The following is a 23,248-nucleotide window of genomic DNA, read 5'->3' on the forward strand; positions in this document are numbered from 1 at the left end:
ATGAACAGCAGTTGCATGGGGAGTCAGGAAAGCAAAGCCGACAGCACGTGGATTCTTCCCAACTTGCCCAGTAAGTGCACATGGACAGCTGCAACACCTGCCACCAAGTCTCCACACTCCTGCATGCCCTTGTAAGTAATTCCTTCATGCTGGTTATTTCAGAGTGCAGACAGCTCAGTGTCTTTTTCTGAAGAAGAAGTATTATTGTTACACCAGGATGGTCATGACCAGAAGTCAGTAGTTTGACAATATGTTACGTTAATGATGGTTTATTTTCCAGAAAGCAAACCCCACCTGGTATCTCCTCTCCAGGAAGAACTTTCTCACTCCCTTTAATCTTGCGGAAAGATGTGGCTGGCTCAGGGCTCAGCTCTGTGTTTTCCAGCACATGTCTGAAAACATCCGCTAGTTTGTTGCCTCTTATTTTAGAAGACTGAAGATGAACATATTTCAAAGGTAGATTTCAACCAGGGACTTGTACGCTTCTGCAGAGTGAACTCCGTGAGGTCTGGTGTTGCACAGCAGAAGTGAAGGCACTCCCGACTGCTAGGGACTCGAGGAGGCGCAGGAATGGCTCTCCTGGCTGTAGCGTAATGCATGCATATACCCCAAAGCTCTTGCACCCATCCCATTGTACAGCACAGTCAGTAACGGCCATATAGTAATCAGTAAAAGGGCTGCAGTTTGGCTGCCCTTGTTCATTCAAACAGTCTGAAGCTGTGTGTAGGAAGATTTCAATGTACTAGCAATGTCTTTACCGATGGCTAGGACACCTTCACGAAAATGGATTACCAAGGCCCGGGCTTTTAAATAAGTAGAAAATGGCCCACGCAGAGGTTGCCTACTCTGGGTAAGCAACCCAAGAGCACAGTGCAAAGCAAAGTGATTGCTATGAGCGGTTCTCGTCCTCACAGCAGTGGGTGACCTCCCAGGGTGAGGTAAGCCTGCCAAAGCGCCCAGACTAGACTTGAAGAGAGGTGCTTTAATGGCCCAGCAAACCAGACCCAGCCGAGCTATTAAAGATAAGGCTGTCCCATAAATGTCAGGGGAACTGTGGACACGTCCCTGCTGTGCCAAAGATGTAAAACATGAATTCAGCTCCATCATGTGAGGAACCGGAGCCCATGGGAGGTGCGGCACTGCTCCGCATGGACGCCTGCCAGCTGGGAGCCGGCTGGGGGAGCTTCATACCGCCTGCCAGGCAGGACACGGCCAGAGCAGAGCCACCGGCATGTGTGAAGCCCAGGACAGCCTCTGGGTCTGGCAGATGAAGGAGGGAGGAGCGGGGTCCACAGCCCCAGAGCTGGTCCAGCAAACGCGCATCCAGGCACTCACCCGGTGCAATCCCTGCAGCTAGCACCTGAGGATAGGATCAGCTCTTTTCAGTCAAGCTGTTTTGTTTTGGTTTTTCTCAGTTATGCTGAGCAGGGTAACATTTTTGGGTCCTAGCAATTTAGCATCTGGGTGCCACAGGGCAGCAAGGTGGGGACCAGTGCCCATCCCACCCCCCAGCCAGGAGGTGGGCAGCCTGGGGGGGCACCGGGGCAGCCCCAGCCCCAGGGAATTGGGCAGCAACCTGGGGATGGGGTCTGGCTGCAGCATCTCTGGGGCAGGGACTGAAACATAACCCACCATATAGCAGTGAAGAAAATACACTGGGACACATCACATCATTTCTTTGACTTTGCAGAAGTGCATGGAGGGGGTTGGTTGGTTTGCTCTGCTCTGGGTAAACCACAGATGGCGGCCAAGGTAGCAAAAACCTCTGGACTTTCTGAGATTCCTGTGTGAAACCTGATTGAGTTTGGGGGATAGAAGCAGAGAATGGCGGGGGAGGGAGAAGGCAAGATGTTATTTTAATTAAGAATATTAATTATTTAAGTTTTCCCAAAGATACGGAGGTAGACTGGTTCTGATATCCCTTGAGCCAATTCTGGCCTGCTATACCCTCAGCAAGAATCACTCGGTTTGCCAGGACTGTTTTTCCCCTGGACACCTTATAGAATAACATGCCATGAGCAAAAGCAGAAATCTTGGAGAAAAACCGTCCTTGTCTGCTGCGATCCTGAACTGATACCAGCAGCTGCAGGACTAGAGTGTCCCCACCACATCTTTTAGGAGCACCAAAGGCATTTGCCACAGATCCTTGTATCCCCATAGACCTGCTGCCTTCAAGCACACAGGCGCAGAGCTCATGCAGCTGGGGGAGGGAGCTGACCATGCGGCTATTATTCTTATAGTAAAATATGGTAGTGATTAGGAAAGGAATTCGATAGGAACTGCAGAAAATTTGCCCCAGAGTGAGAGAAAAGCTAGTCTTTTTAGGGGAGGGTAGCTGGTAGCAGTGCAAAAGAGCAGTCTGGTTTCTGGTTCCCACCTTTGCCCCCCCAGTAAGGCTCATCCCAGCACACAAGGTGGCACAGGTTGCCTTCCCCTTCCCTGTCCCCTCGCCAGGCTCCACCACTGCAGACCCCAGGGCTGCACAGCACCTCACCACACCACATCATGCCTCGCTGCGGTTCGAAGGGCACGGTAGCATCTCGTTTTCCACAATTACAGTTACTAGCTGAAGGTAAATAAATGGCCTATCTTTCTTCTCTCGAGCTGATGTCCTGCAATCTAGATGTGTACTGTAATATGCAGGTCGCTCTCTGGAAAACCAGGCTCTAGTTAAATGCTGCCCGAAGGAGCTGAAGTCTCTTCGTGCCATGGCTCAGCCCCACTGAGCGTTTTGGTGGCTTTTAGAGCAGATGGAAAATGACTGCAGCTGTGGAGGAAGCTCATTTATTGAGTTAATGCCTCACATTTACCAGCACTCAATAGAGATTGCAATGTGCACAGTAACACTTTCCATGGAGGGAGAGGTAACAGCACGCGTGTAATACTCCATCACTTCTGGGCTTGAGATGTAAGGAGGCTGGCTCCTTTTGGTAGTAAAGACCTGCACTAAACCACTACCCCTGTACTCTTGCAAAGCAAGAAGTGTTTATATCACGCTTGCAAAACCTGGAGGGAGGTGTGTGTGTCTTTAACTAAATCAGCATGTCATCCCTGCAACATATGGACTTTCTGTCAGCAGACAGCCATCTGCCTAGCTGCGATAGCAGACAAGGATAACTTGGGTTCAAGGTTCAAAGGATGATAGTAGGGGAGAGCTGTGCAAAGGAGAGCTGAGCAGTGAGGGAGTGGGGCTTTTTCACCCCACTCAGAGAGAGACGTGCTGGCTATCAACCAGGGGCAATGTGTTTGTGGCCCCAATAAACACAGCCCTCATCACTCTTTTCCCTCTGTCCTTTAAAAAGATCAAGGACACGAGTTCCCTGGCTGCGTGGCAAGATGCGTTCAGTTGCATGTCGGGCAAACAAGTCTTTTCCATTCTGGTTGCAATTGCTGTGACGTGGTTCTTGGCTTCGGCTGGAGTCTGACAAAGACTAGCGAAACTGGGAGGCTGGATTGCGTTGATCAAAGAGCTCAGTTTAATTATTTGCAAAAACCCTCCAGAGTCCTCTGTGGCTTGGGCCTTTCTGATGGCTTGGAGCCATCCTTGCACGTCTGGGAGTCCTGGCCACGCAAGAAGGAGTTGGCCCAGAGACAGCTGATAATGCAAAAAGCAGAGGTGGTGCTGGGTAGGACGGAGGAAAGAGGAGGAGCCTTGTATTGTGCACGGCTTTCTGGCTTTCTCACCCACTACATAGAATCCCAAGGCTTGTGAGCTCTTCTCATTTCACTTAGTTACAGGCCTGGCCTAGGGCCTTGCAGAACGAGACATTTCAGAACAGCCCTGAAAATTAATTACCTTATTTTTTATGCAAAAGAGCTAATAACTCATTGTAAGAGTGATGGAAAACCATAACTAGTTCCTGCTGCCATTAATTGTCGATGGGGACCTTTACTCTTGGGGTTGGGGTGTCCCTTGGCAGCCTTTCTAAAGTTGCTGAAACCTCCCTTAGATTTTATCTTGATTCTTGTTGCATAACAGTTGCTTTGATGTGACGTATTTCTTTTTTTTTTCCCTGCATTATTTCAGGCCAGAAGAAACAAAGATCTTGCCCAACATCCTGAAGAAAATTGGCTGCACCCCAATGGTCCGAGTCAACAAGATTGGGAAGTCCTATGGGCTCAAGTGTGAGCTCTGTGAGTGTCCCCTTTCCACCAGGTTTTTCCATGCCACGAGGTGAGGGTGAGGGGCGGTGCTGCAGGGGGGCTTCAGAAGAGGCTCTGTGGAGAGCAAGCACAGATGGGGAGGGCCAGATGTGGCAACGTGTTGGGTACTCCCGCTTATTAGGTTACACCACAGCCATTTGTCAGACCAAACGGGATGGTTCCAAGCTGCAGTGAGCAGGAGGGGGAATGGTGGTGGAGGCATCTCTCTTCCCAAATAACTGCGGCATAAGCTCAGACCAGAGCTGGGCTGAATTTGGAGATGGGTGGATGGCATCACGGCAACGGGCAGGGATGCTGCAGCACCCAGGGTACCACGTGGCGTGTGCAGGAGAGACCGGCCGAGCCTTCCCGAAACGTGGTGGCTGGGACGGGGCGAAGGGCATGGTGGCACATTTCCCGCAGCCTGCCCGGGCAGAGGGAGCAGCTTGGGCTGCAGGGGACAAGAACCAGCGCAGCCCCTGGCCGCCAGGCAGAGCTCCCACGCAGGGAGGACTCTGCTCTGCCATGGCATCACCTCCGCCAGCTCAGCTGGAGCTGGGCCAGGCGCTCTGCATCACTGCCCCAGGGGCAGCGATAGTTTCTTTTGGGGACCTTCCCAAAACGTAGCCCCGGGCAGAGCAGCAGGGGCTGCAGACAGCTGGGTTTGTCAGCGACACGCATGCCAGGCCCTGGTGCTAAAAGCCAGACCGAGGCGCTGGCTGCAGGGTCAGGTTTTCCAGCAGGACCCAAGTCCTCCCCCCTGAGGGGATGTCAGCGTAGGGCTGATGCTATCTCATGTAAGGATTACTTTTAGCCTGGTCTCCTACGGACATAAGGATGATAAGATTAGGATATCTCTGTGCATATGGAGTTTTCAGTCTCCTTTCCTATAACTTTTAACCCTATTAATTAATTTCAGCCAAATTGGGTGGAAGGACAGATGTCTCAGAGGCAGTAAGAGTCAGGAGTGTCACATAGCTGGGTAAGAAAGAACGACTTGAACGCTCACCCTGCAACCTCTACGTTGCACCGCCTCTCTCTTCCCAGAATGAGACCTCGGGGGACGGTGGGGATCCGTGGAACAGAGGTGGTGGAGGCAGGAGGACAGGTCCGCAGTCTCTGGTCCACCTCTGAAGCAGTCTGTCCCTTGGAGGATGTCTCGCTGGGGCAGGCGCCTTAGGATTTGGTGCAACCAGCAGCGGGGAAGCTGGGGAGACCCAATTTGCTGGGATGGTGTCTCCCTCCCCTGGTGCAGGAGGGGAAGGGGAGCAGGACAGGCAGAGCAGCTACATGGTCCTCTCTGAGCTGCAGGTCAGCACGGAGCCTCTTACCGAGCAAATGTAGGAATGCTGGCAGCACTGCTGCGGCGAGGAAGCAGTTACGGTTGGATGTGATTACCTCATAACCTCTGTGCCTCCAGGGTTGTATGTGTAGCTGAATTTTCGGCACTTTGCATTATAAAATGTAATGATGAGCGCAAGATTTTTTTCCCCCGTTCCGGCTGCTCAAGTATCAGGTTGATTTCTCAGCCTCAAGCAGCTGTCTCTGCTAAGATGAAGTGAATGACACCCCGAAAGTACCTATTTCTCCCTGTTGTCCATAAAACAGAGCTCAGTACCATCAGTTCAGATGTAGATGTTCATCAAAACCTCAGTAAGAAGAGTCCTGCCCCGAGCGTTGGTGGTGTGGAGGACCTGATTAGGAACTGAGGTGTGCCTTGCAGTTTGAGCATGCCTTGGGAAGTCTCCATTACTTGGTTTTTTGGTAGCTCAGTGAAGAAATTATAATTTTGGCTGACTTGAAAGTGCTTTTTTATTGTTTGTTTTTCTTTATGGCACCCCATTCAGAACTACAGAGCAACCCTACAGAAGGGACCCTTTTTAGATACCTGTTAATAACTGCCATGCCCCAGGGAAGACCGTGACATCTCATTGTTAACCCTGTCAGTGCCTTGCTCGGAAAGGAGTCCTCAAGGCAGGGCAGCAAGGTGTATTGTACCAGGGTTGGACCTTCCACCTAGCAATCACTGTACATCCAGTTGATTTTAAACCCATCCTGGACTAACCAGGCCTGCCCGCTGCCTTCAGGGTGCTGCAGGTAGATGAAACGTGGGGGAAAGATGGACTATGGGCAGGTATGCTGATGGGAAATCCCATGACAAGCTGTGGCACCCTGTAAGCAGGTGGTGGATGTGGTCCCCTGAGCAAAGGACCATCCTGCAGCAGAGGAATGGGTGTCCTCAAATGACTGCAAAGAGGGCTGGGGGAGCAAGGAGCTGGTGCTCCCAGCTGTAGCTTGTCCCTGACAGAGCCTCCCCTTTCATTTCCAGTGGCAAAATGTGAGTACTTCAACGCGGGGGGAAGCGTGAAGGACCGCATCAGCCTGAGGATGGTGGAAGACGCAGAGAGAGCTGGGGTTATAAAACCAGGAGACACACTGATTGAACCCACTTCAGGAAACACAGGTGGGAAGGGCAGGGATGCTCCCCCCGCGTGGGTACTGGGCAGGGTGGCATTTCTGAGGAGCTGCAGGAGGGGGCAGGGATTCGAGGAGCTCTTGCGCTTGCAGTTACAAGGTCAGCTTTGGGCCCCACAGCCCTGGTTCTGTCCTCCCCTTGGCTCCCCTCCTGGTGGCCGTGGGCATCCTGGGGTGTTGAGGTGCCTCGTTGCTGCAATTCCGGGGGGCCTGTGAGGGTCCCACGCCTGCACGGGCGTGCATGGCAGGTTGCCTTGTGGCAAGGCGAACAGCCTCAGGAGCTGGAGGAGCTGGGGCAATCCCACGTGTTTTCAGGCTGGGAAGCTCTTGAATATTAAGAGGTTCCCAGAGGGGGTTTCCCTGACGGGCTGGAAAATAAATCATCTGGGGTTTTTTCTTGTCACTGTCATCCTGCTCAGGCACTAGATTGTGGTGGGGTACAAGATGAGAGGGGACAACAGAGGAGCCCCCCTGCTATTTTGCAGCCTGCACAGGACCATCAGCACAAGTTTCCATGTCCCTTTACTGCTCCCTGCACCAGCATCCCCACCACGGCAGGGACACACCTGTATGTGCATAGCGTGCTTTCCTGCAAAAAGGCACAAGAGAGGCTGTTGGGGTGCTCTGGACGGAGTTGAGGCCATATCCCTCAGGGCACTCCCCACGCAGAGTGGGGCTCAGCTCCAGGAATTTTGCTCCTTACTGGCTCATTGCTGCAGGCACCTCAGAGCCAGCCCCCCCCCCCTTTTCCTGGCCACCCCTCAGACACGGGGGTGAGGGGACCTGTGTGTCCCCAAGGGGCTGTTCCCCAGGTGGCTCGTGCTGGCTGTCAGCCCACCCGGGGCACTACCATCCTCCCTACAGCCTCTCGCAGGGACACACTGCTCCAGCCTCACCTTCCTCCTCTAGCTGGGGAGCAGCTGGCTCCATCCATCACCCCCAGTGAAATTGGAGCAGACGTCTCCTTTGCCTGCTCGTCACTGGGTGACTCGTGCAACTTCGTGGGTGTCCCGTCCCGTCCCCCTCCACTGACATCACTTGAGGGGGAGGGGAAGGCACTCCTGAAGCAAAATCACCTCTCTCCCGTGTTTTGGAAAACAGAGGAAGAGGAACACTAATAGATTCCTGCGAACAAGAGGGATACTGCAGCTCGGCTCCCCTGTTACCGCATCCTCCCACGTTCCCTGGCACTCCCGGCTCATCACGAGAGGCTCGTGGAGGATGCCCTCACCTGTAGCTCGTCGGTGAACATTTCTAGGTTACGTTCACCGGTGGGAGAGAGGACTGTAGGAAGCAACGCATGTCAGTTGGCCTTGCCAAACGCTGTTGTCAACCAATTCCCTTTCCTCCCCACCACCTAGGAATCGGGCTGGCACTGGTAGCTGCAGTGAAAGGTTACCGCTGCATCATTGTCTTGCCGGAGAAAATGAGCATGGAGAAGGTCAGAGCTCTGTACGGTATTGCCCCGCAGCCGGGGAACATCTCCTTCCCTGTCTCTCTCTGCCTCTCCCTTTCTAGAGATGGAGTGCCCTCTCCTTTAAAGGGTAACGAGCCTTGCCGCGCACACTGACATAGCTCTGTAGTTATTCAGAAGATGTCCTCTTGATGAAAAAAAAGCACACTGTGATGGCCTGGCTGATTATCCAGTGTCAGCGGTGCAGCTGGGGTCACATGTTAGCAAACACAGTGCATGGCTGCAGAGAAATGGAGCAGGATCTGCTGTCAGTGAGGACAAGGGCCGGACGGAGTGGAGGAGAGGCAGGCAGGTGCCTGTCCTGCTAAATTCCCCTCTGACACCTGATGTGTGACTTGGTCTCCCTGTGTCTCTACGGTTTTCTTTAACCTGGAGACACTTACGGTTGTCTGAGCTGCTTTCTTGAGATGGTGGAAGTCAAGTCACTTGCACAAGAGCTGATGATCAGGTAAAACTGCTGTCCCGGAGATGGCAGAAATCTCTGCCCTGGGGAGCCAAAAGTCTCACAAACTGCTCAGCTGAAGTCATGCCAGTGAAGCCAGACCTGGACCCTGACTTGGCTCAGAACGGAGCCCTTCTCCAAAGCACCACTCTCATTTCAACCTAAATCTCACTTAAGCTCAGTCGGGATCAAATGCCACCTCCAGCTGCCATGGGCTTCATCTCCAGCCACCCCAACACTCACCCACCCTTCTCTTTTGACCCCCTCTCCCCCCAACAACTGCATCTCCCAGTGGATTAATACCTTAAGGCTCATTTGTAGTTGCTCCTTCCCTGTGCTTGGAGAGGGGAGAGAAGAGACTTGGGGCAAAGACAGCTTTAAGACCTCCTCCTTGCATGTGGGAACTCAGACCACAGCACGCAGGAGACCTGCTCCCTGCCCCGGTTCTCTCTGCCCCTTTCCCCAAGCACGAAGGAGCAACGCAGTGTTACCTACCTCCGCCGTGTCCCCAGCTTGCCCTCCGAGTAGGACAGGGCATGAGGCCAGGTTAGAATCTGTGTGCCAGCTTCAGGCAGGAGGCCCCGGGTGCCAGGAGGATGTCAGAGATAGTAAAACTGAGAATCGGACATTGTATCTCCAAATGCTAAATGTCTCCCGCATGCAAAGCTCCTCTGGCATCTGACACTGCCATGAGCCCGCAGGTTCGGATTACCATCGCTACATGGGATCAGTTGCGTTACATCTACTCTCTTGCCTCCCAAAGGTCGATATTCTGAAGGCGCTGGGTGTTGAAATCGTGAGGACCCCGTGCACCTGTTTTGATGCCCCAGAGTCTAACATTCGTGTTGCGTGGAAGCTGAAAAGTGAAATCCCAAACTCTCACATCCTGGACCAGGTAAATGCCTTTCCTCCACTGACTCTCTTTCCAGTTTATAGCAAGTGCTCCAAGTGTGCCTGTGTTTGGGGGCTTCATTCAGACTGGCAACGGAGGCAGATTTCATCAGCATTTTATGGCGTTTGAAACTTAATCTCTCCTCTCTAAAGCACGGGGTGGCAGAAACAAAATAAGGGACACTTCCAAACCTGTAATACTTCTGCCAAAGCCTGGATGTGGGCGAGGCTGGGTTTTGTTGCACAATTCAAAGACTCCTCGAATTGCTTCAGATTTAACTCTGACCTAAAATAAAATTACTTTTTATGCCTGGCTAGCAGCCTCTGCTCTGCCTCAAAAATATGCCTCATGCTGTAAAGGGCAAACACCGATGATTCATGCCAGCAGTTCCTGCAGCACTGGGTCTTGTACAGGAGGGCACTTCTCCCTTCGGTCTGACCCCACTGCAGAAAGACATCCCTATAGCGAGCAGGGAGCCCCTGTAGTGCAGAAAAGTCAGGGAAGCTCCTTCCTTTTAAGAAAAAGGGAGCTCAATGTCTGAATACACTTTTCAGAAGCAGCCTGGCCTACAGGTGTGAACGTGGGGCTGCACACATTTCAGTGCTGTACCTGTGTACCCCCCGTGGTAAACCCCTCTGGACAGGTAGGACAACTACTCTGGCCCAGAGTTCCCAGCCACCTAACATGCTGCACTGCCAACCACAAATGCCCCTAAATGACAAAGCAGCTCTCAAAATTATATCTATATAACATATATATATATGATACTTGAAAAGTTTTCTAATATGGCTTTTGAGGAGGTTTGGTTTGGTTTGTTTTCTGAGCTTTTTAGGAGCATTGCGGGGCTGTGTTTTCAACTTTTCAGAGGCAACAGAAAAGGTTAAAATGCTTCTATCTAAGCAATAGCTAAAATACAGAGGCAATAGTCTCCCTCTGGCAGCTAGGGCTTTAACAAAACCAGCAGACCCCACAAAACCTGGCAATGCAGCATATGGGACAGCCGCACCGTCCCCGCACCGAAAGGGGACCAAGTGCCAGAGAGTGAGTGTTTGTGGGCACGTTTAATCTTCCAGTGTGGACAAATCCCAAGTGTCCTTGGAATTCTGTCCCAAAGTGACAACCAGGAGGAATACCTGTGACCTGGCCTGGCCGGGTTGCAGTCCACCCCTCACTGGGAGAGGAGGGGGCAGTTGCATGCTTTGGGTAAAGCTTGTCAGGAGCTACTGCTAGTTTGGTATTTGACCGACACTTCACACACTAACTCATGCTGTTCTCTGTCGAAATAAACAGTACCGAAATCCAAGCAACCCCCTGGCTCATTACGACACCACAGCTGAGGAGATCCTGGAGCAGTGTGAAGGTACCGTCTGCGCTGTTGTTTCTACGTGCCGAGAGTGTGCAGAGGGCTATAGCCCTCTCCGAGAGGTTTATTTTACATCATTTATTGACCTACATGTCTAGAAAGGGCCAGAAGGGCCTCTGTAAGTGAAGACACCCTTGATAATACTGACACGCAGAGTGTAGCGACTTCTCATGATCCACTCCAGATACACCTGAGCCTGCAGGGCTTCCCTGCCATGGCCTCCCATTTCAAAAGCCTGAGGGAGGAGACCAGAGGCTTAACAAATTCAGGCTGTACCGGAGGAGGAAGAACCCGTCTCTTGGTGGCTACAACGTCTCTGCGACCTGTCAGCCGGGAAAGCAAAATTGCCCAAGAGGCGTCACTGGGGAATATAAATCCATCAGGGCATGGCAGGCCGCGTCTGATCCAGCACACTCATTTGCAAATCAAAACAGACTGAAACTTCACAGCCTAATGACATTTGATGTGACAGCTGGGGGAGGATAAAGGACTATCCCAGTCCATGTCTGTGCAGATAGAAGTGAAATTTATTGCCAGTACTGGGAGCGCTGCAAAATGTAAACAGGACTCAAGGGTTTTAACTGGAGAGCAGTTATCATAACAGTAAAGCAGTTGGGTAGCAACAGGAACAAGAGAGTCCCAGCCTTCCCTCCACTGCAATGTTTAGCTTTGCTCCTGCTCGCTGCCAGCAGTGACTTACAAGTCCCCTTTTCCCAATGCAGTTGCAGCATAAGGCTCTGAAGGCCTGACTGATTCTGCTCCTACCAGTCCTCAATCAGTATAATTTCACTGATGCTGGTGGGACTACATCTGACCAACACGGGTGCCAGGGCAGAGCTCTGCCACCTCTCCGCTGTGGATGCTAACGCTAGCTGAAAAGTTGCGCCTGTTATTGATACATGCTGCTATTCACGTGCGTGCTTTCCTTCGATGTGGTGTGGTTTGAAAGGGCTGGAAGGGCTGAGGTACTCCCTCCCCCTTAAGCCAGTAGATGCCAAAGATGCAGAAATCGTGGAGACCAGTGGGAGACCTGGAGGTCACCTCCAACCCTTTGCACTGAGGCAGGATCAGTTGTGCCCAGATCCTGCAAGCTCACCTGAGCTTCTTCACAGGACCACACTTTGGCCGCTAGCATGACCTCTGCCTGTCCTTTCCGCACATGGGGTTCTAGCAGCCGAGGGACACAGGACAGGGGCTCTGCATCTGCGCAGGGTCCTGAACAGAGGGGAGACCGTGCTGGAGACCGTGCTGAGTCCCCGCAAGCCTCTCTCTTCCCTGACCTGCAGGCAAGGTCCACATGGTGGTGATTGGGTCTGGCACAGGAGGCACCATCACTGGCATCGCCAGGAAGCTGAAGGAGAAGTGCCCAGAGTGCAAGGTAAGCTGGGAGGCAGGGCTGCCTGCTGGGAGCCGTGGCCCCCCTGGGTTTTTCCGTCTGTGCTTTTGATCAAGCCTAATCCCACGGCTCACGTGAGCTAGCAGTTGTTGTCTCCACCTATTTGGTTTTTTACAGTGAGCTTGGCTTTTATTGGAAGCAATGTGGTGTTCCGCTCACCTTGACCTAGATCCATCCGAGCGCCTTAGAAGTCAAAGGCTGCATAGCCCCACCGCTATCCCCACCCTGCCTGGTGCCCTGCCCTTGGCAGGACACTGTCAGACATCCACTGCAGAAGTGGCTGGCCCAGCTGACGGCATTACTGCTCCTGGCTAACCCGCCTGCGGAAAGGTTCTGTTCTGGCAGCTCTGCAAAAGGTGCAGACTGTGCAAGTGCTTCTCATCTGTCGTTGCAAAAGCCTCCCTGCTTTATGGTTGACACCAGTCATAGATGCTCGTTCTGCAGAGCTTGTGCTTCAGGGCAGACTGGAGGCCTGACAGTTACTGCCTCTCTGGCGTGGTCAGTGTGTGAGCGATCCCTGATCCACCAGAGGCAAATTGAGACGGTGAGGACCCAGGCACTGGAGGACCTGGGCATGAGATTACCTCCCTGACTGCTTGAAGCTGTGTGTGGAGCAGTGTCACCATCCCCTCTCAAGCTGTGTGCTGAGGGAGGCAACCTCGGCCCAGACATAAAGCTATAAGCAACCAGGGAGGAGCCACTGTCAGCCAGCATGACTAGATCCAGAAAGGATGTCTGTAGCTATGGGTTTCCACAGGTTTGAGCTAGCTGGCTGGCTTTGCACTGGAGCAGATTAAGGAGCATTCATTCACTATCCTAAGGGCTGAGCTCTGGAAGCAGCAGGCTCTGCCAAAGGGGTGATGACAAACACCTTGAGAGTGATAACATTTTAAGCCACCAGTCACTTCTGCAGCAGCTGAACACTACCTAGGATCTATTTAAAAGGCCAGCAGGAAACAGTACCCTTTTATCCTGGAAGGTCTCCATGCCACCAGTGGATAGGCATATTAATGAATATCATGGGAAGGAAAACTTGCTGATAAGGCGTGGGTAATTTTTCCTTTGAGTTGTGTATTTGACTATTTCTGAACTCCCTTGTGGTTTAATAAAACTTCCTTCCCTCAAAGGTCATTGGTGTAGATCCCGACGGCTCCATCGTCGCTCTGCCCAGTGAGATGAACAGGACGAACACCACAACGATCGAAGTGGAGGGCATTGGGCATGACTTTATCCCTACTGTCCTTGACAGATCAGTAAGTAGCCATGTGATGACAGGCCTCTGTCTGTTCTTTGGCGTTGCATCCAGCCTACTCCCAAGTTCAGATGTAGCCGGCTCTGGCACCCGGCTATGGCCCAGCCCTAAGGCTACTTGCGTACCTTCCCAGCGCAGAACAAGCTGCTGGAGGGGGATTGGGACCCCAGCACTAAAGCATCTCTCTGAGTAAACCTGATTAAAACTGACCTACAAGGAGAAGGCAAATACAGGGGCAAACAAGGAGTATGCCACAGTACCAGCCTCCTCAGCTCAGCCTCACCAACGTCCAGAGGGTGCCTCTCTCACTACGATCACACAGAAGAGGTCAGCGCTGAGGCTGCTCTTCATCACACTAGCGTTTTCTGAGCCTTCACTGTCATAGGCACCACACTCACACAGCAGAAAGCTTGCACCATTTATGGGCTGGAAGACAAGATCCAAGCCGTGTAAGACAACAGATCATGAACCTTGTACCGCTTCTTGTCAAGTTTCTTCTCAGTCCATCAGTTGCCACCAGGCACAGAGCTTTAAAGCCCTAATTCAAGCTGCGTGCGTTCCCCTGGCCTCATTCTTAGAAACGTCCCCCACAGCCTCAGACCCCAGGTTCTCTCTGCTTTCAGATGTTGTGTTAACTACATCTCTGCTGTCGGCACATGGCTTTAGAGCTGTGACCTGTAATAACCCAAAACCCTTTTTGTAGTTGGATCTGACTTTCCCTGGCAAAATCTTGACCATTAGTGTAGCCTAGCCTGGGACATCGTGAACACGACTCCCTCTTCTGCACCCTGACTCTGGACCTGTCAGACATCCCTAACTCTCCAAGGAAAGGGTGCTGGCTGGAAAGGCTAGAGTGGGTGCCTGCAAGCGAGGACACACTCTCCAGACCAAGGATGCCCTGACAAATGCGTTTGCTTTCAACAAGTGTGGAAAGCAGCTCAAAGTTGCCAGGTGTTGTAGGCACCAGCACCATGGCATGCCTCAGAGGGTTGGGACAGCCTGAAAAAAACCCACCAAGACCCAACCTTCTTGCTTTCTCTTCAGGTGGTTGATCAGTGGTATAAATGCAATGACAGAGACTCGTTCCTCATGTCTCGCAGGCTGATCAGAGAGGAAGGATTATTGTGCGGTAAGCACCAATGACAACAGTTGCTTCTCTTAACAAACTTTCTGAACCTTATCCTTTCGGGACCAAAATGCTTTGGGGTAGGTGTTCTCTGCATTTTGTGTCTGCTAGGTTAACAGGGCTGAATGGCTGAACCCCGAGCTGGTGTGCAGGTCACTGTAGAATTCAGAGGTGTGGCAGTGAGTCCGTGGTCTGGGATCTGACTCATCGGCCACAATAATTATAGAAGCAATAACTCTCCTCTTACCGGAGCACTTTTGCACATGGAACTGGATCTTCAGACCTAACTGTGTGTGGTGTAGTGTTACACGGGCTGAAGAGAGGATTAATGGGACTCGGGGCAGAACAGGTGGGCTAAAACTGTCGCTCCGCTAACAACTCTGCGAGGCTGTACTCTCTGTCGTTGAACGGTTGCCACACTAGAGGTGCCAGGTTTGGACCAGGAAAGTTTGAAAGTAAAGAAAGTGTAAGATGTTCTTACTGAGTATTTCTCCCTGTGCCAACAAGCTGTAAGTGATCCCACCAGCTTTCCAAAATGAACAGGTGCCCTCAGACAAACCCTGCCTGTACCCTAAGAGCCTCTACACAGCATCAGCGTTTTTTCAGCCTTCCTTGCCACTGAGCAGATAGCTATATATTTGCATCCAGGACCAGACAATACGTAGGCTTGTAGTTACAGCTGATAAAAGTCCTGAGCGCTCACATCCAGGGAGTTTTGAAAAAGATTGGGCCATTTGTAATGAAACGCTTAAATGTTGATTTAACCTAGCAGGCACAGAGTCACTGTGTTTCAACAGAAACCACTTGCTGAACTCAACTATAATTTGTGAATAGCTTCATGTTCCCTGAACTGCATTTTTCAGGGCCTTGCCTCATTTGTTTGAAAAATGTGACCCAGTGCTAATTAACCTGCTGTAAAATACGTGCTGCCTTGAATGCAGTGTGTAATTGGCACACAGATAGTGGAATGTGTTTGACTTCCAGTACTCAAACTACTGGTGGAAGAATTGCCTCTGTAAAGCAGGGACCTGCTTTTCCTACGTGCAGCAAACCACATGCGTGCACACGGACACAGGGAGCGTTTAAGTCTTCCCATCACGTTGGCCTGGTATTCCAAGCATGAATGTAATGTTTATGGTTTTTTCAGTCTTTCAAATGTATTTAAAGCCAATCTTTGATTGCCAAATATGTCAGCCAGAAGCTCTAGATTTGGCATGGTCTTCTCCTCACCCAAAGGAAGGGTGAGGTGTGGTATGAATGTCCCTGTATTTCAGCCTTTGTTCTGCCTGCGGACTCACCGCAAGAAGTGGTTCCTGAAGTTCATAAGGTGACTCTTATGCTGCCTCAAAAGCCCATTGCCAAGAGCCACCATATGAACACGTCCCTTCAGTCCCTACCTCTTCCTGACCCTAAAACCTACAAGGCTGTGGGACCATTTGTCCTCCCACTCCCAGTGTCCTGAGCTGCCCTGGCACACGAGATGCCACTTCTGCTACGGCTTTGCCTGGGTGCCTCTGCGCCGTTAGCTGGGGCAGTTCTGTGCCCCACACACTGGGACTGTGGCCCTGCACCCTGGGCAGCCCCAACGCTTGTCTCTCTCTTCTTGGTATCTGTCCAGGAGGCAGCTCAGGCAGTGCCATGTCCGTCGCCGTGCGGGCTGCCAAGGACCTGAAGGAAGGTCAGCGCTGCGTCGTCATCCTGCCCGACTCCGTCAGGAACTACATGTGAGTTTCTCGCATCCTCACCTGCTTTCCAGCATTGGGATGGGAGATCCCATAGCCTTCTCCTTCCCTCTCTGGATATGGCCCGGGTTGGGGCCATGGGACCCTTCGGTGACACGAGCTTAGCACTGCTGAACCCAGGTGGTGTGGGTTGCTGGAGAGACACCCCAATAACTCTGACAGCATGGCAACTGGAGTGAGCCCAGAGCTGGGAATTTCCCTCGAGCAGCTCACAGGAAAAAAAAAACACAACAAAACAACAGGGAGAAATAGCATACTACCATAGCAAGCACCAGGGGCTGGGTGCTGGGACACTTGGGTTTTATTTCCTCTTGTCACTGACTTACTGCACGGAGCAGGAATCAGTCAAGCTACAGTTTTTGAACTTGCATGCCTAAAGTTAGGAAGGCAAATAGCTGGCATGCTTCTAAGAGTTACTGAGCACCCGTAGCTCCCGTTGACCTTAAAAGGGGCTAAGAGCAGCCAGCTGCAAAAATCATGGGAGCCCTGGGGCAGTGCTATGGTCTAGTGCATGAAACAAAGCACGACTTCTTCTGGAAGGCTCACAGACTCGCTCTTTGTTGGTGATTTCTAGGTCCAAATTTTTGAATGATAAGTGGATGATAAAAAATGGTTTCCTAAATGACGTCCAGGAGCACAAGCCTTGGTAAGACAACTTCCGCCAATATAAACTGTGCTAAGGGAATCAGCTTTCTGGGTCTGGAAATTATTATCTTCAAAGGAATATATTAGCTTTTAGTATTTAGAAAAAAACGCAGTTAAGTCCAGATCCCTCTGGGGAGGCCGTAATGTCAACTCCTCTCCTTTGAGTGGTTAGATATCCCAGTTCTTCAATCAAAGTCTACAAAGGAGCTGTTTCTGTACCAAAGTTGTCAATCCACTCCCATGAGGCAGTCATTGTCCAGGCCACCTAAACCCTGCTGAACAGACCGGCTGAGGTGGACACCTAGGTCCACTCAAAACCTCCTCTCTCTACTCCACAGCTGATGTTCAAAGGACCATCAGGCCAGCGGGGAGATGGGTCCCTGCTGCAGCAAGCACCCTTTCAAACAGCTCTGGAGGTCTTTTCAGGCAGGGAACAGTAAATTTTCACTTTCCAGAGCTCCGAGCCAGAAAAGATGACCAACTCAACCGTCTCTTGGACACCATGGGTCCCCTCAAGGCAGGGAATCACAGACAAACTTTTAACGCCAGTTGACATGTTGCTGGGCAAATGCCAGTTGTTTAGAAAGCGCCTAGTCTCACTTTAAAGACAGCAGATATTATTGATGTCGCCTGCTCGTTTGGGTTACTATAACCAAAGGTTATTGCAAAATATTTCCTAAAAACTTAATACATTTCCAAAGCCTCTCGTGCCTGGTTAGAATTCCTCTTGGCCCTTGCAGCCTCAAGCATTGCCCTGCCTTTGCAAGGACAAAGGGCTGAGACGAGTGGTCCTCAGCAAACAAGCGTAGCTTGTCCCTCGTAAGTCACACGAGCATCTGTGCCAGGCTCTCTCCTGGAGGAGCTGCAAATGCTGCATTTTGAGGACCAAACATACAAACCAAAGAAGTAAAACTGGTAGGCCTCCCCACTCATGAGCCTGAGGTGAAGCCCTCAGTAACTTCCTTGGATTCAGGACAGCTCAGCACCTTGCCAGCTGTTGGCCTCAGCCCTGCCTCTGGTGTTGTATGAACACCGGGCATAGGGAAATCTTGGCTTCAACAAGACCTGGCCATGGTGGACTTGTAGCATTATTTCTTTGGGGATAGGAGTGGGGCGAGCTTTGCAGGCAGGCAGAATATCTCTGCGTGGTTGGTCTCATCTCTACTGGCCTCGCTTCCCTGAGCAAGGCCCACAGCCATGCAGGAGAGAGGAACAGCTTGGTGCTGCCATTTGTCTTCCAACAGGTGGTGGAACATCAAGGTGCAGAAACTGAATCTCTCAGCCCCTCTCATTCTCCTCCCAGAGGTCAGCTGTCAAAAGGCAATTGAGATCCTCCAGGAGAAGGGATATGACCAAGCTCCTGTTGTTGCTGAATCGGGGTAACTATTTTTGCTCGTTACGGAGGTGCCCATTCACGTAGGAAAAGGAGCTATGATGAAGCTAAAGAGAAAGTCCCATTTACTGATCCAGCGATGGGGCTCTTGCGTTGCATTCTGTTGTGCATATTTTTAAAATATCATCTGCCTCCTTGTGAAGATTCATTAAGAAAATTCCCTGTAAATGAGCTAGTTAAAGTCAAAGCCAAATCCAGTGCCCACCAGACTCAGCAGAGGTTGGATCAGTGCACAGGCAAGGGAAGGCCAGAGGAGAGAGGAGGGCTGGGTGGGAAATGCAGACAAATAAGCAACTGGAGAGCCCACAAGTTTTCCTTCTCCCAGCTGCTAAGTCCTGCACTGCAACAGCAGACTTTAACTACTGTTAAACCAACAGCTTGGTGAGGACAAGGATCTTCTTGTCCTGCTCACATGAGGAAAAACCTGGTGCCTCCCACTGACGGCAGCAGCAATTTAGTCACTGACTTCAAGGGGAGCAGTTCAGCTCCTACATAAAACACGTGCCCTACCTCAGGTCAGACCTTTTGGAAAACTCCCTGTTCCCTTACAGGCTTATTTTGGGAATGGTGACCCTCAGCAACACCCTCACCTCAGTGCTGGCTGGAAACGCACAGTTCTCAGACCCTGTTACGAAGGTCATCTACGACCAGTTCTCAAAGGTACCACTAAGGCTGTGGCTGGTGTCAACCGCTGTCCGGGGATGGGGAGAGGGCGAGAGGTGCACCACCACCCTGAGGTGGGAGAGGAGCTGGGAGAAGAGGTTAATAAAAAGACAGAGAGATGAAGGTAGAGAGAGGTGGGGAGGGTGATGGCAACATCATGGAGGTGAGAGTAAGGACAGGCACCTGCAAAAATGCTGCTGAGCCTGTGAGGTTCAGACACCGGAGCTTTTACACCAGGAGCAACGTGTTTGAATGTCCACTCCCAATGTTACATTGTCAAAGGATTTCATCCAGCTGGGGAATCAGCACCTTCTGAAATCAGAGCCCAGCCTTTGCGAGGAATCAGCAGGGCTGGGGCAACAGGCACGTGCTCTGACGGGACGCAGGGCAGGTCCTGTGGGTGTGCAGGGGAGGGATGCCTGGTATGATGGCCATCAATGGTCCAGAGATGGAGTCAGGTAAACGGATGGTGCTTTAGGGCAGCTGGAGCCATCGCCTCATGCTGGCCCATGGAGGCCCTTTGGGCTGAGGAGAGACAGTGCTGTATTTCAGCTACAGCAAAGCCAGGTTTGCAGATTGCCTGCATCCCCTCCCGTCTCTCCAAAACAGTGTCGCTGGGTGAGGTGCACCTGATCTTGGTCCAGCTGGGTGCCACCCTGCCCACTCATGGCCACAGTCAGAGGCACAAGTCAGGCTCCACACCACTGTCCTTTAAAGTGAAACATAAAATGTCTCTTTTTGTCCTGTTTAGATTGGCCTGGAGGACAGCCTCGGGAAGCTTTCCTGCATCCTGGAGAACGACCATTTTGCTATTGTTGTACACGAGCAAATGCAGTGTAGGTATCTGCAGAAGCACTGCACAGGCTTTGCATGAATGTTTGAGAGGGGAAAGGGAAATTCTCAAACTGAGCTTGGTAGTTATCGGCGCAGCTGCTCCACATGTGCAGCCCCTGAGCCTTTGCAGGAAGGATTCCTGCCCGTGGCTCTGCAAAGCCCTGGAACTGCCAACTATTCACCCATTTCTTTTCCTGACACCACAGGGATGAGGGGAGAGGGGGAAGCCTTAACTACAGGAGCCTGGGACCAGCACACTACTGGGTGTGTGTCCTGCAGGAGCACTTCCCAGATCCTGGCCATGGGAGCTGTGCTGTCCCCCCACGCAGGGGTGACGCTGAAGCACCCATCAGCTCCATCCCCGCCCCTCATGTCGTGGTTTCCCATGGAAACCCACTTTGGGTGATGGGAAGGTATTCATTATGGGATTTCATTTGGTCCCCTCTGACAGCCAAGGTGGACTGTAGGTAGCAGTTTGGGGTGCAGTGCTTTTGCTGCACAGCTGTAGGCTCAGGCCTCAAGTACTCATTTAGTCTCTTGACCCTGAATTCAAATCACTGCCTTGCTGGCTGTGGGCAACAGAGGAAACAAGGGGGAAGTTAGGGCTCTCTGTAGACTTAGTATCCCAAGGGCAAGGTCGAAAGGAGCATTTGGGCATATTAGATAAAGCTTAGGTGGAATTCAGGCATGTAAGTGCAAGGGAACAAAATACACAGTCTGCATCCCACTGCTTAAAGACCTTCTGCTGTGCGTGCCCAGAGGCTGTGCCATCTTCTCTGAACACCCCTGTTCCCACTTGTCACCCCTGGATTCGCAGCCAAGAGATGCCCTTATGCCTGTGTGCCCCAAGGGGCCTTGCATGCTGGGTGCTATCAGACACCTACCCTGGAGGTCCAGGGTAAGTAAGTCGAGAAAGCTGAAAACAAATGCGTTGGACCATGAGTAAGCCCTGTGGCAGGGGCACATGAGTTGGGAGTCAGGAGGCACAACGCACACCGATGCATGCAGCCTGAGGCATCTGTGTATGAGCCTTACCTGGACCATGGCTGGGTACAGGGATGCTCTGCCAATTTGGGAGCACCATTAGACTAGTCCAGTAAAGCAGCCGTATCAGTAGCTTTGGTTTATTCTCAACTCGCTGTGCAGCCACCCCCTCCCTGCTGAAGTAAACCTGCTCAGTAGAGTCACGTGCAGGTGGACCACATCAGCACAAGGGTTGCTGACACATTGATGGCAGCAGGGATCACACCTTGTTGCTCCCCTGACCCAAAGAGGTGTGGTGGCAGGTGCTGTTCTGCAAACCTGACTTAACACATCTTTCCAGTATAATTATACCGTAAAACTTCTAGAAGTACAAATTTGGCCTTATCTCAAGGGAGTTGCTTTGTTTAAAATGTTAGCAACGTGAAAAAGCAGTCAGAAGACCCATGTTTAGGTCTTCTAAATTGGAGCTGAAGGGTGTAATTACACTGATTTTATGGGTTTACACATTGAACATGCAAAGCATTCCTACAGTGAGCAGCATGCAATAGTGCACTGTATCAACTGCCAGCAAAGGGCTGAACTCGGGGCCTCCAAAACCCACCGTGTGCAAACATCCAAACCTCTCTGCTTGTATCTCCGTGGCCTGCTGCCCCCAAACCCCATCAGCTCTAAGGCTGGCTTGCAAGTCCAGCTATGTTTCCACAAAATGTTGCAAACAAAAGTCTCTCACTCAAAACTGCCTTTGATGCACATTTCCAATTCTCTCTCCAAAAATGTTAGGCAGAATTTCCTTTCTCAGCTATGTTGTCATAAAATAATGAAAATTATTTGTATCACATTTTGATATAAATTATATGGTATCTGCAAATTAAATGGTACCCACCAAAAAATATCAGCCAGCTGTACACAGTGCCTCTTGCTCTGGTTTTCAAACAAGACCCGTTTTCTTTTCCAGAGCTGCTGTTTTAATACCATCACAGTGACTCCCTTATTTATTACTTTCTTCCCACACCTTTGGAGCTTGCATTTTATCTCGTGTTTGGACTCTGGTGGCTAGTTTTATTTTTATTTAAGAAAACATTTCTCAGATAGTTAAAGCAATTGTTGCAATGCTGTTTTATTAATGGTGGTGTAGGACCTTATGAGAACAGAGCAGAAAGTTCTGCTCTTAAAGAGTCCCATTACTTTGCCCTGAAAAGTTTTGTGGTGATAGAAGCAGGACTGGAACAGAGGTTGGGCAAAAACAACTGGGAAATTAAGTTTCCTGCTCTGGTAAGGAGTGCATTACCTGCAGCTAAAACCTCCCTGACATTATCCCAGTAACCCAAATGAGGCTGCATCAGTCATTTCTGCTGAGCCAGAGCAGAGACAACTGCTGTCCCTATTGAAGTTTTCTCTTCATAAGCAAATAGCAGCCTCTGCACAGCTGTGGTGGGGGGAGTTTCTTCTTTTTTTTTTTTTTTTCCCCGCTAAACTGGCATTTTCTGTGCTTACAGTCAATGGCAATGGCAGTTCCTTCATGAAGCAGATGGTGTTTGGTGTGGTCACAGCGATGGACCTCCTCACCTTTGTCAGCAGAAATGACAAGAAGTAGCACAGCAGTTTGGCTGCACCCACCTCCGCTCCTCCGGCAGGGCCAGCTGCTCCCCCTGAGCCTGAACCACCCGGCTGAGGGTGCTTTCTGGTCCAACCCAGCTGATAGTTTCTCAAAATGACTAGGTGAAAATTGTAATGTAATAACCATTTGTCCAGTAAATGCCACCCAGAATATCACTAAAGAGAAGATAACTAAAGAAATTGCGTTTAATAGCCATGTTTGCTTACATGGAGCTACCCAGGGCTGGAGAGGTAACGCAGTGGGAGGGATGAGAAGGGCACCCAGTTTTTGGCAGGCGTGGGGTTTGGTGTGTTTGCTAGCAGTAGCTACACACGCACTGCCGGTGTTGTAGTTTCCGTGAGTTGTCCTGGTCCCACCAGGGCTGAAGCCTGTCTCTACCATGAGAAGATCCAGCCCTCTTGAGGGCTGGGGGCAGCGGCACCCTCCTGCTCCTCTCCAGCCCTCGCAGGGAGGGCTGCAGGGACCCCCCCAGAGACCTTCTTTCTCACCCCCCGGCTCCGTTTGGGGGCCAAGGGGGGGGGGGCAGCTTTTTCATCCCTTCCCTGGGGGTGAGTGGGAGAGGCAGAGCCCTAGAGGAGCCACGAGGAGGGGAGCGGGTGGGACATGGCACCCTGGTACGCGAAAGGTGGGGAGCTGGGCAGGAGGGACAGCCGAGGGCTGAGATGGGCACGGGGACGAGGTGCTGGGCAAGTGGGGAACGATCTCTCCTGCAGCAGCAGCTCGCCTTTGGAAAGCACCTTCCTCACCTCTGGGGGAGCGGGTGGCACCGGGTGCCTTGAGTATGGTCCCATGGGAGGGGGCAGTGA

At 51.5% G+C, this 23,248-nt stretch overlaps 1 protein-coding gene across 1 annotated transcript; it reads left to right on the top strand.

Moving 5' to 3' along the window:
• On the top strand, nt 1–22,504 carry LOC104839779 (cystathionine beta-synthase-like). Its single transcript, XM_010580267.1, has 15 exons — nt 1–131; nt 4,028–4,134; nt 6,473–6,607; nt 7,980–8,059; nt 9,298–9,429; nt 10,717–10,786; nt 12,076–12,167; nt 13,313–13,438; nt 14,482–14,566; nt 16,182–16,287; nt 16,880–16,951; nt 18,195–18,329; nt 18,895–19,003; nt 19,758–19,842; nt 22,321–22,504. Exons 1-15 carry the CDS (start codon nt 1–3, stop codon nt 22,416–22,418), a joined length of 1,563 nt encoding a protein of 520 aa, XP_010578569.1. The 3' UTR covers nt 22,419–22,504.
• The last annotated feature ends 744 nt before the right edge of the window (nt 22,505–23,248 follow it).

Source organism: Haliaeetus leucocephalus, unplaced genomic scaffold (assembly GCF_000737465.1).
Source record: "Haliaeetus leucocephalus isolate CR32 unplaced genomic scaffold, Haliaeetus_leucocephalus-4.0 Scaffold702, whole genome shotgun sequence".
Classification (NCBI taxonomy): domain Eukaryota; kingdom Metazoa; phylum Chordata; class Aves; order Accipitriformes; family Accipitridae; genus Haliaeetus; species Haliaeetus leucocephalus.

What these genes read in the sequence shown, in the direction of transcription:
- LOC104839779 (XM_010580267.1), top strand. Translation starts at nt 1, where the DNA reads ATGAACAGCAGTTGCATGGGGAGTCAGGAAAGCAAAGCCGACAGCACG. An exon ending in AGAAAATGAGCATGGAGAAG is followed by an intron (nt 8,060 to 9,297) that starts GTCAGAGCTCTG and finishes TGCCTCCCAAAG; the next exon opens with GTCGATATTCTGAAGGCGCT. An exon ending in GATCCTGGAGCAGTGTGAAG is followed by an intron (nt 10,787 to 12,075) that starts GTACCGTCTGCG and finishes CCTGACCTGCAG; the next exon opens with GCAAGGTCCACATGGTGGTG.